Source organism: Passer domesticus, chromosome Z (assembly GCF_036417665.1).
Source record: "Passer domesticus isolate bPasDom1 chromosome Z, bPasDom1.hap1, whole genome shotgun sequence".
NCBI lineage: Eukaryota > Metazoa > Chordata > Aves > Passeriformes > Passeridae > Passer > Passer domesticus.
In genome coordinates this window covers 49,576,784-49,588,083 of record NC_087512.1, presented here as the reverse complement: position 1 = coordinate 49,588,083, position 11,300 = coordinate 49,576,784, and the positions used below count along the sequence as shown (strand labels likewise).

Below are 11,300 nucleotides of genomic sequence, written 5' to 3'. Positions count from 1 at the left end.
CTGCATCATACAAAACAAGAACAGTGTGCATTTTTAGGAGAATCTGAAGAAGAGGGGATGTAGTTCTTGCACACTGGACAGCAGCTCAAAGTGCCTGTTGTTACAGAGCACTCTGTAGATCGTCCTGTGCTCCTTTGTGCTCGGCCTGAGGTGCCACGTGCTGGTCTCTGGCCTTGTACGTAGCCGAGGAGATTCCCATGGAGGGCACTCTACAGCTTCATGAATGCACAAGAACTTTGGGACACAGTTCAGCCTCACACACTTGCAAAACCCCCAAACTAAAGTAAAACACCACAACAAACCAAAAAGCCCCACGCAAAACAAGAACCCATGGAAATGTGTTTACAAGTTATAATCAATTGTCTCGTGAAACCTCCGTTCTGTAAGCTAAACCACTGCCAACGTTCAGACAGAAGGACAAAGGGAGGGTTTAGCAGGCCTGACGAAGTTTTGGTATGGATGGAGCCTACTGTCCCCCTATGAGAGCCTGCTGGCCCTGCCTTTCTGTGTGGATGGACGGCACACCCCGGCCGTGCGGAGCAGCCTCCTGTGCACCTGCAGTGGGCTCAGCAGCAGCTCAAGCCACCCTCCCCCTGCACTGCCCAAGGGCTGCTCTGGCAGCGTCCTCAGCTCTCTCTCGGCCCCTTTCCCTCCGTGCTGCCCTGGCAGCTGAAAGCCCAGCTGGCCGAGGGGGTGCCTGAGCTGCCAGCCTCAGCTGGGTTCTGCTGCTTGAAGACTGGAGCTGCCACGCTGGGGAACCCACAGCTGAGAGCTTCACTGGAGTGCAACAAACAGAGGGCCTGACAGGAGGGAAGGGGCCCTGAGGTCAGGCAAGAGATGAAGGAAAAAGGGAACGGAAAAGAGAGAAGAGAAAATTCACAGGGCTTGATACTTAAATCTACCCTGCAAACTTTGCACACAAGTATTGTCCTGGATTCCCAAAAGATCAATGGTGTCTGAGTTTATTATTAAACAAAAGAGATGAAAAAGAATATTGATTAGTTGTTCATTGGCTGTTCTGGGCACTGACCATGTTGGGATCTGAAGGAAAACGGAGTCTGTGACCATGATCCTAAAAAAAGATACATATGCATATAAAAATGTGGGAATCAGAAACACCACATAAAAAAGCAAAAGATCAAACAAATTCTGGCATTTCCTCATGTTGAAAGTAATGAATCTGTGCTACAAGTTTGCTAAAGTTCCTGCAGGTACGTGAATATGCAATGCAAGCATGAAAAACGTCAGAATGGCATTTTCAAAAACACTACACCTTCACCATGTGCTAACAGTTTTCCAAACAGTTGGACACAACAAAAATATCAAAATATCCAAAAATTCGGGAAGCTCTCAGATCCTTTCATCTCAGTCTAATCCTGAAAGAAAATCTAAGTTATGTGTCTCCTGAAAAATAGGCATATTTACATTCTAGTAAATGAGACTTTTTTTCTTTTTTTTCTTTTTTTTTTTTTTTTGCCTAACACTGGAAAGAAAGCAAGATCTTTCTTGTGGCATAGAATGGTAGCAGAAAGAGGAGTTTAATAGACTGTATTAAGAGCTTCATTTTTCTTACTTTTTGCTGGAATTGCCTAACTCGAAACAGCCAGAATTGCTCTAATACACTGAATGTCCTAAAAGAGAGTAAGAAGGACAGGAAAGTACAGGTCAGTCAGCCTTGCCTCCATCCCCTGGAAAGGTGAAGGAGTAACTAATCCTGGAAACTGTTCCATACAAATGGAGAAGTTGATTGGGAGTAATGGTTAACCTACCTGATGCCCATGCTAGGACAGGCAGATTGATGGAAATGGGTGGAGCAATGGATGATGCCCACCGCAGCTTTACCCAAGCCTTTGAGACACTCAAAGCCTACAGCATCCTTAAACACAAACTGCCAAAATGCCCAGACAGGAAGGCTGAAAAACAGATGAGGACTGTCATCAGTGGCACAAAGCAGAGCTGGAGGCAAGTCGCGTCTGCTCTGACGCCCAGGGGCTGCTCCTGGGGCAGATACTCTTTGATGTCTTCATTCACGGCCGGCCTGGAGGAGCAGTTTACCCTCAGCAAGCCTGCAAACAAAACAGAGCCGGCAGGAGCAGGGGGTAGCCCAAATGCTTGTGACATTCAGAGGGACCTCGGCAGGCTGAAGAATTGGCCTGAGGGGAATCTGATGGAGTTCATGGAAGAGAAACGAGAAGTCTTGGACCTGAGCAGGGATAACCGCAGGCATCAAGAGCTGCAGGAGGCTGACTGCCTGGGAAGCAGCTTCTTTATCTTCCTTGCCTTGCTGGTTCGGGGCGTGCTGCAAAGCAAAGGCAGGAGGACGATCGCAGCCAGAGGCAGAGGGGGTTTGCAGCTGGCCGTGCCGTGCGGAGCCCGGCCAGCGCCGGGAGCCGCCCCGCCCGCGCTGTGCCCGCGGCCCCGGCTCCGCCGCGCTCGTCCCCGCCAAGTCCGGCCCGCGCCGGGGCAGCTGAGAGATTCAGCTTCGAGTTGTATTAGAGTGGAATCCATTCACTGAAGGTTTCTGGTGCAAAGATTGAGGAAAAAAGGAGAAAAGTTTAATTTCTGAAAGCCATTTAGAGTCCTGGAAGCCTTGTCTAGAGATCTATAAAGCTAAAGCCTCAGAAAACCTGAACCTACAACATCCCCAAATGGATTGATAAGGTATGGTGGGCACACCTCTGCTGTTTTCAGAGTCAATGAAACTGACAATGAATGTCTGGGAATTAGGAATGCCAGCCCAGATTTTATCTCCATTACTCTAAGAACACCTTAATGAGGCACTTCAGGAACTGAGCACTAACATTTTCACTCTGCTCTATTTACTTTGCATTTGAATACAGGCTGGTAGGAGAAGAGATCTGACTTTAATTTCTCCCCAAGTTACCTGTTGCACTTTCAGGTTAGGAGTACATGTAAAATGCAGCTAATCACTCCATCTATCCATGAATGTTCCACTGCTGAACTGACACACAGAAACATCCTTTTTCCTCTTTGTACCTTCCCAAGTGGTGTCTTAACTAGCAGGAGATTTGTGTAAATCACACAGAAAATCACCAAAACTTTTGAAATTAACACTCAATTCCATGATAAAAGCTTCTGAGAAAACGCTTGACAGGATCACTGAACAAACTGAAACTCGGAAGAGAAACATGCATTTTAGCACTGATCAAAGGGAAAGAAAAAGAAATGCTGTAAAATTTCCAAGTGGAAGATAAGGAGAAAGCCAGGAAGCACAGGAAGAACAAGGCCCTGTCAGATGAGCTGTGGAAGGTAACTTTGTGCCCCAGCTCTGTCAGAGGACGTTCCCTGTCATTGGTGCAAGCAGCTGGAGACAGAAATACTGCTTGATTTGGGGGCCACAGTCTTGGGAAGTGCAGAGGTGGTTCAATAACGTGACATGAGGGAGTTCCCCCAGAGCAACTGGGATGCCTGAAAGAAGTGAACAGCTCACCACAGCCCGGCCCCTCGGCTGCTTTTCCTTCTGACCCTCCTGGGGAGGCTCTGACATTTCCTCTTCCCTGATGGAAGTGCAGCTGCTGCCAAGGGAAACGTCCCCATACTGACTCAGTGTTCCCTTTGCTTCCCAATGTCCCATCTGCTGTCCCTGTCCAGGAGAGCTGCTCTGCACGGGAGGAAGAGACCGAGGGAGAGCCTGGGAACATGGGGGGCTGCAATCCCTCCTGATCTAGTTCTGTTTGTGGATGGGTACAATTAGACTTGGATAGTTACAAGTGTAGGGATATTTACATACATTGACTGATATTTGTATAGACATCTGTCTATGTGTATTGTTATATTGATGCATGTAAGTTGATCTGTTTACATCTGTAGTTATATTTACATACTTGTACAGTTGTGTAGCTGTGTAGTTTTATTGCTGGGGTTGTATGGATTTTTTTATTGGTCCACTGATATTTGTATATTTATAGATAGGTTTGATATGTGTATATTATATATGTCATATATGTAATGAAATATGTAATACATATCTGCATCTATATATTCTTATGGATATATATGTATTTACTTCTACTTAAATATATATGGAGTTGCATAGTTCTAAAATTGTATTTATTTAGTTCTGGATCTGAAATTCTTTAGAGAGGTATATTGATGTTTCTGTATTTGTATATGGGTTGTACAATTGTAGTAATAGGTAAAAAATGTAATTGTTATACTTCAATTCATATTTGTGTACAGTGAGTTGTACAGAGTTGCAATAAAATATTTTTTTTAACTGAAGTTGGTATTTGTATATATTTACAAAGCACAATTCTCGCAAAAAATTACATTTTAAACTGAAATTGATATTTGCATGTTTATACATTGGCAGCACAAGTGTAGCAATTTAAAACAAATTTCATTTTTAAACTTAAGGTTTTTTGCATACTTGTACATTACTAGTGCAGGTGTAACTATTTGCAAGACATGCAGTGTTTCTATTGAAAGAAGTGTAGATTTGTGCTGCCCAAAGCCATGAGCAGATGGAAATGCTGCAGGATTGGGCCATGGCCAGCACATGCCCCACCTGCACTCAGGCTGGGCACGGGCAGCGCAGGTTTGGGATGGCAGCAGAGCCACACGTTGGCTCAGCACTGGCTGCCAAGGCCTGCTGAGAAAACTCCAGGACTCCACTGAGAGAAGAACTCCAAGCAGGAGCCACCTGGAGAGGACAAATCCACCCCCCATCCCACGGGCAGCTCTTTAGGAAGAGCTCCAAGTGTCCCCCTGAAGCTCATCCCAGAGCCCAGAAGCCAACAGGGATCCTGAGCCAGCTCCGCTGCCTTTGGCAGCACTTGGGCAAATGAGCTGCAGCAAGGGGGAGGCAGCAGTGACTGGGACTGCTGCAGGCTGGGGATGAAGGAAGGGCCATGGACACAAGTGCTGAGATGCTCCAAAATCCAGAAGGAGGCTGGAGAACTGGGAAGGAACAAGTTCTGAAGGCACTGAAACGATGGAAACCCCTTGTGTGAAGTTCCCTGAAGGAACTCCCAAGGACACGGATGCTATAATAAGTAGTACCAGAAGACACAAATGCAGTAACACCAGGAGATGGTCTGTATGACCCACAGGCAATGGCTTAGAAAAAGACCAAGTCTATATTTTATATCTTCTGTTTATTATAGTATCTATATTAAAATATATAATATGTAGTATATAGATGATGAATTACATTTATCATAAATTCATATGTGTTGTGTGATACATTTTGATATGTTTTGATAAATATTTTTATTTAATATAGTTTTGATATATTCCTCCAGCCTGGAGAGTGAAGATGTACAGCAGTCCAAAACCTTCTGCCCACACAGCAGTCAGCCCCGGCTGTGTGCATGCACACCCACCCACTGTCCTTGCTCTCCTCAGCACCTCAGGGCTGCTGTTTGCACAGAACTGGGATGAATTTAACTCGACAGAGCCACAAGTGGGCTGTCCAGCTTGTCATGAACACTCATGTGGCAAGGAACAACACAGAGCTCTTAAATCACATTATCACATGTCCTTTCATTCCTGCTGGGCACTGAGGAACTCTCAAAAGCACCAAAGACACAGAAAAGAGGTGAAAAAACTGGTATCATGCTACTGCTGGTATCCTCATGGAGGAAAATCTGTTGGGTTTCTTAAGGTTGTAGTTTTCCAAAAACTAGGAAAAAATCCTACTGCTCAGCACCAGTAGCTCAATTGTGAATGATTTTCTTGACTTGGCAAAGCTAGGATGTCAACAGTGGACTCCGTCCTTGGTTCAAATCACCTGCCCTCACCTGCAGACAAAAGCACCACCACCAGCGGAAGCTACATCACTCAATTTTCTCAAAAAGCTGGGTAACATTTTTGAGAAGAAAGAAAAACATGTCAGACTCTGTGGATTCATGACAGGACTCTGTGAAAACAGTTGCAAAGCAAAGGGCAGCAGCTTCTCTCTGGGACACTCCTTGTGCTCCAGGGCAGCCGGACTGTCCCAGCTGCCCAGGACCCGGCGCTGCGTGGGCTCTGCAGAGCTGCACAGCGGGGAGGCAGCTTCGGGCACCTCAGCCCCTGGCCAGGAGTGGCTTCTTGCTCTGGAGGGCTCCCTGGGGGCAAATGCAGACTGCTGGCCTTCTGCTCTTGGCCCTAGCCTGGCCTTGCAGGGCTAATCCTGTTCCCTGTGTCACAAAAGTTCCCAGACTGAAATCTGTGCTCCAACATGACAGCCCCAAAGTCTGTGGCGTGTCAGGAAGCTCAGGAATGAACCTGCAGGGCTTGGAAAAGCTGTGCGTCCCCCAGAGCACAAGCAGTTCTCCAACAAGACTTCAAGGCTGAGGGACAAAGCTTCCCCCTTCAGCTCTCCACAGCAGCTCTAGGGAGTCTCTCTCCATTGTGAAATCTCCTTTGTCAGTCTACAGTGACAAGAGCTGGCTGCAGGAGGCATTTGCATTGGAACTCTCCCCAGATGGGGGGAAGAAGAGGGGATTCCTGAGGAAAGAAAAAGGCAACACTGTTTGGGAAAACACCAGCATGAGTTCACTACAACTCCAGGCCAGAAATCCCTTGAATAAAGCAGCATCCATCCATGGGGCAGCACTTTAGCTTTGAAATCAATCTGACAAACCTGCTGCCCCTTCCTGCTGCTGTAGCTGACTCTAAAGCACGAGAAATGTGCCAACTCTGCCAAAGACAGGCAGACATGGTGAGATAAAAAGAGCCAGTCTGCTGAAAAGGAGACCAAATGAATGTTTTCTAATGCCCCATTCTCATCCTTTCCCCAGCCAAGCCAGAGCAATGTCCTTCCTCTCTGTCACCGATGGTGACCCAGGCACGGGATGCACAGTGGGGACAGAGCCCGCAACTGCTCCCAGTGCCTTCGCCACGGGCTTCCATTGCCCTGAAATGCCGTGCCGGGCGCTGCCCTTCCGTGCCGTGCCGTGCCGTGCGGAGCCCGGCCAGCGCCGGGAGCCGCCCCGCCCGCGCTGTGCCCGCGGCCCCGGCTCTGCCGCGCTCGTCCCCGCCAAGTCCGGCCCGCGCCGGGGCCGCGCTGGGCGCGAGCGCAGCGCCCCCCTCCGGCCGCGCGCCGCCGGCGCAGCCGCGGCCGTTGCGCCGCGGGCGTTGCGGCCACAGGCGGCGATCGGAGCCATGGCGGAGCTGCCGCTGCCCGCCGGGCTCAGCGCCAGCGCCTTCCCCGCCAAGCTGTGGCGCCTGGTGAACAGCCCCCGCGTCCGCTCCGTGCGCTGGGACAGCCGCGCCCAGGGGCTGCTCGTCGACCGCTCGCTCTTCGAGCGGGAGCTGCTCAGCCCGGGCGACGCCCACGGGGGCGGCCAGGGGGTGGGGCCGACGCCGGACTCCTTCCAAGCCACGCACTTCGGTAGTTTCGTGCGGCAGCTCAACCTCTACGGCTTCCACAAGGTGCCGAGCCGGGTTGGCTCATCTGAGCCCGGCGATGCCGGGGGCTGGCTCCACTTCAGGAACCCCAACTTTCGCCGCGACCGCCCCGACCTCCTGCTCCATATCAAGCGCCTGACCAGGGCCAACAGGCAGCGGCTGGCAGCGGGGCTGGAGGTGCGCAGCCGCCAGCCCAGCCGCTTCCAGCAGCTCCGCACGGAGCGGCCGCTGGCGTCCTTCCCCGCCGGGCAGCCGCCCAGAGCCGGTGAGAAAGAGTGGGAGCTGTGGGCGCGGAGGCTGGCGTGGGCTGTGGCCGTGGGCCCTGCCCGTGCTGGGGCTGCTCAGCGCAGCTGCCCCGCCTGGCACAGGGGCTGTCCTTGGGCAAGGCAGCTGTGCCGGCAGGGCCCGGGCGCTGTGCCGGCTCTGCCGGGCTGCCGGGGCTGCGGGACGGTCCCGCCGCGGCTGCGCTCACCACAGCCCGGCCCGCTCGGCTGCAGCTGGCCCAGCCGTGCGCCGTGGCTGGCGCTGCTCCTTGCCTGGCCCAGAGCCCTGTCCCGGTCAAGCGCAGCTGGAGGGAGCCTCCTGTCCCTGTAGAGCAGAGGAGAAAGCACCGGGCAGTTGGGTTTCTGGCAGTTGCCTTCTGCCAAGGAGCAGCAGTGGGACAGTTTTCCCAGACAGTTGAACGAATAGGGCAGAGCTAATTAGACAAGGAATTGTTAGTTGAATAGCCCCAGAACATGTGGGGATTTTTTTCTTTCTCACCCTGTTTGGGAGGATGGGAGCTTTTGTCTTTCCTGATAGAAGTACAGTTGCTGCCAAAGGAAACACACCCAAAGACCAATAGTGACCCGGCCTTCTCTTTGCTTCCTTTCTTCTTCCCTCACTGCTACACAGTGCTCTCATACCAGGACCTCACTGCTGCCTCACCTGAGGGTTTACAGCTGCCTCCAGGCCCTTCCAGGCTAAGCGCAGGTGCTCAGGAGTCTGACTTCTTCCTGACATCTCCCAAGAAAGTCTTTGCCTCATCTGGATTTCTTGGGGTTTCATCAGAGGAACCAGGCACCAGCAAATTTCATCTCAAGCGTGAGCTCATCATTCCGCTGGTTCCCATAGACTGCAGATGCCGCCCTGAGCTCACCGTTTCTCTGCGTCCCATAGACCATCACAGCCCTTCCATGGCCTCTCCAGAGGGAAGCAGCTGCACATCTTCAGAGCAGTATTTGCCAGCCTGCAGTTCATCAGGTAGGGAAAGAGTTTCTACCCTTGCTTTCCAAGCAGGTCCTGGTTAGTGACCCTTTAAAGAGTTTTCCTGCAGTGCTCTATCATGGGTAGATCTCAAGCGAGAATCGGGTAGAAAGTGTCAAGTCGCCTAGGAAGAGGGATCTTGAAAACAGAAGGATTTTCTGCCAGCTTTTCCTGTCCTTGCTGCAGATTTGGAGGGTGTTCTGGGCATTTTCCAGACAGCCCTTCTGTAGGGGTACAAGGGCAAGGCAAAAGATATTGCCTAACAAGTCATCAGTGTTAGGTGCACTCCCCTCTTTCTTTGAATGAAGCCAGACCAGGATGGTGAGAGGATATTGCAGAGCTTTAAGACTGTCTGCCCTGAAAATCAAGCCAAACCACTGAAATGAGCTCTGCCTGCCCCAGAAGAGTTGGAGCTGCAGAATACAGCCTCACCCACAAGGCTGGTTTTAGAAAAAACTCACAGTTTAATTTCAGCATGTGTGTCTGAAGATCTGGGCTCTTCCTGGGTGAATCCACTTTCTGTGGTCTTTTGTGATGAGAAACCAAATGTAGCCAAATCCCAAAGCTGCTGGGAAGATGCAAAAGGCTGTGATTATAAAATGTGTGTGTGTGTCTATATCCCTTTTACAATCCATGCTTTAATCTGTGTACATGTGAATTAGGATAAATATTTTTTAAGAGGAGAACTCACTCCCCCAATCCCCTGGCAAGTCTGAATACATTTCTGGAACTGAGGTTGCTCTGTGCTTCCTGTGATGTTTGATCCAAGGCAGCACTAGAGCTCTGTGTCCCAAAGCCACATTGTGGAGCCTGACCAATGTGTTTGGATTCTTGCAGCCACCCCAGGCACTTCAGGCCCCAGCGCTCCAGCTGGCAGTGCTGGTTTTGCACCATGGACAGCCCCCAGCTGGCTGTGGAATACTCCTGGGCAAGAGGAATTGCCACCACCAGATCTGGACATGGTGCTTGAGACGCTGGAGGAGATGTTTTCTCCCTCTGCTCAGGTAACTGCATTGGACAGGGAAGAAAAGGGCTGGGAGCTGAGAGCTTGTGAATGTTGTTGCATGGCTGAGAAGCAAAGGCTTCTTGAGTTCAGCTCAGTGAATGGACAGGAAAAGATTTGCTTGGTGAAACAAGACTTCCTAAAGAAGAGGGAATGAAAAAGTCTCCCCCTGAATAAGGATGAAGAGGTGTGAGCCTGTGTTGGCCAGGTTTGGGTGCCTGTTTTCCTGGGAAGAATCCCTCGTGCAGGGGTGTTTGTGGTGAGGAAGTGGAAGCTTTGTAGGTTCTAAGAGGCTTTGTTTGGTGGGAAAGAAGAGAAGAGTGTTTGGAGAATTGCCAAGTGTCCCGTGCAGGGAGGGACATGCCAGAGGTGCCTGTTCCAGCAGCAGATGTGGGCTGTGCCTCTTTTGGGTGGGAAGGCCAAGGCAAAGCAGGGCTGGGCTGCAGCTGCTGCTGCTGCTGCGTGAGCCCTGCCGGGCGTGTGGGCGCTCCCAGAGCCGTGTGTGGGGCTGGGCTGGAGCTGCAGCTTTCTTGTCCTCTGGGTAACCTGGTGCCTGCAGCCCAGTCTCCATCTGGGAAATCCTCAGCTGGGCAAACTGGCCAGTCTTGCTGTCCATGTTGCAGAGCTCAGTCACCTTGCTCTTGGGCAGCTCTGTGGGAAGAGATGTGTGTTCCCACGCAGTCCCTGCCAAGCTGCAGCCTGGATGAGACTGCTTTGCTCAGGGTTGTGGAGGAGGAGCAAATCTCTGTGCCAGGACTCCTTCCTTAGCAGCCATTCCATGTGTTCAGTGTCACCCCCACGTTCAACACTGTCAGCTTTGACAGCTTTTGGACTGTGTTTGAGAAGTGAAATTGTTTTGACTCTTGAAGGGCTTTGGGGCCCAGAGTTCTTGTTAGGAACAAGGGATTAAGAGTGTGAGCCATGGAGTTGTTGGACCAGGTGTTTGGTGTAACTGGTGAGAAGGGTTTCTTCCTTTCTGTTTCTCTTTCAAGGGGAATATTAATGTTGCCCCTGAGTCTTCGGGAGGGCAGCCTGTGGACAGAGCTGAAGCAGAAGGAGCTTTGCCTGGCACCAGGAGGTGCGGGAACAATTCCCAGGAGCCCGAAGAGCTTGGTAAGGACAGAGTCCCCCTTGGTTTAGAGAGGTGTGAGATGGCTGCTCCGAGCCTGCCTCTGGCAGCAAGGGAGATGAGCAGAGTTGAGCTCCTGTCTGCAGGGCTGGTGCTTCCTGGTGCCTTTAGTTCAAATCCTGCACTGGCACAATCTCCCCGAGCCCTGCCGTCCACGCTTCTCCAGAGGCTCTGACACTGAGTCCTCTGCTGTGGCAAGGGAGGAGGGAATAAAGCTGACCTTGTGGAGTTGTGTCACCAACTCGGGTGTCCCAGTTTTGTGCTGAAGTCTGTGGATAAATTTGCTGTAGGGTGTCAGTGCTCTGGAGGCAACACTGAGTGACTCTTGAAGGGAGAGAAAAAAACCACAAGAAAAGGTCAGTGTAGAAGTCTGAGCTGTTTGTCTCCAAGCATTAAATCAATGTTGTACCAGTCTGCTGGTAGGTGTAGTGAGATACATTAAAAATACAAGCAGCAGAAGCTCTGAGGCCAAGCAAATCATCAGTCACAAATCCAGTAGCTCAAGGAAAACCTGAAATTACCCCAAATTAGTGAGAACTAAAGGAGAGATAGAGCACTTTGGATCTG

The 11,300-nt window shown here is 50.8% G+C and overlaps 1 protein-coding gene across 1 annotated transcript; it reads left to right on the top strand.

Moving 5' to 3' along the window:
• The first annotated feature begins 7,085 nt into the window (after positions 1–7,085).
• Positions 7,086–10,011, top strand: LOC135291069 (uncharacterized). The gene is made up of 3 exons (XM_064405065.1): positions 7,086–7,621; positions 8,251–8,598; positions 9,439–10,011. The coding sequence occupies exons 1-3, from the start codon at positions 7,111–7,113 to the stop codon at positions 9,759–9,761; spliced, it is 1,182 nt and encodes a 393-aa protein (XP_064261135.1). The 5' UTR covers positions 7,086–7,110; the 3' UTR covers positions 9,762–10,011.
• The last annotated feature ends 1,289 nt before the right edge of the window (positions 10,012–11,300 follow it).

What these genes read in the sequence shown, in the direction of transcription:
- LOC135291069 (XM_064405065.1), top strand. Translation starts at nt 7,111, where the DNA reads ATGGCGGAGCTGCCGCTGCCCGCCGGGCTCAGCGCCAGCGCCTTCCCC. An exon ending in CGGGCAGCCGCCCAGAGCCG is followed by an intron (nt 7,622 to 8,250) that starts GTGAGAAAGAGT and finishes ACTGCTACACAG; the next exon opens with TGCTCTCATACCAGGACCTC. An exon ending in GCCAGCCTGCAGTTCATCAG is followed by an intron (nt 8,599 to 9,438) that starts GTAGGGAAAGAG and finishes GGATTCTTGCAG; the next exon opens with CCACCCCAGGCACTTCAGGC.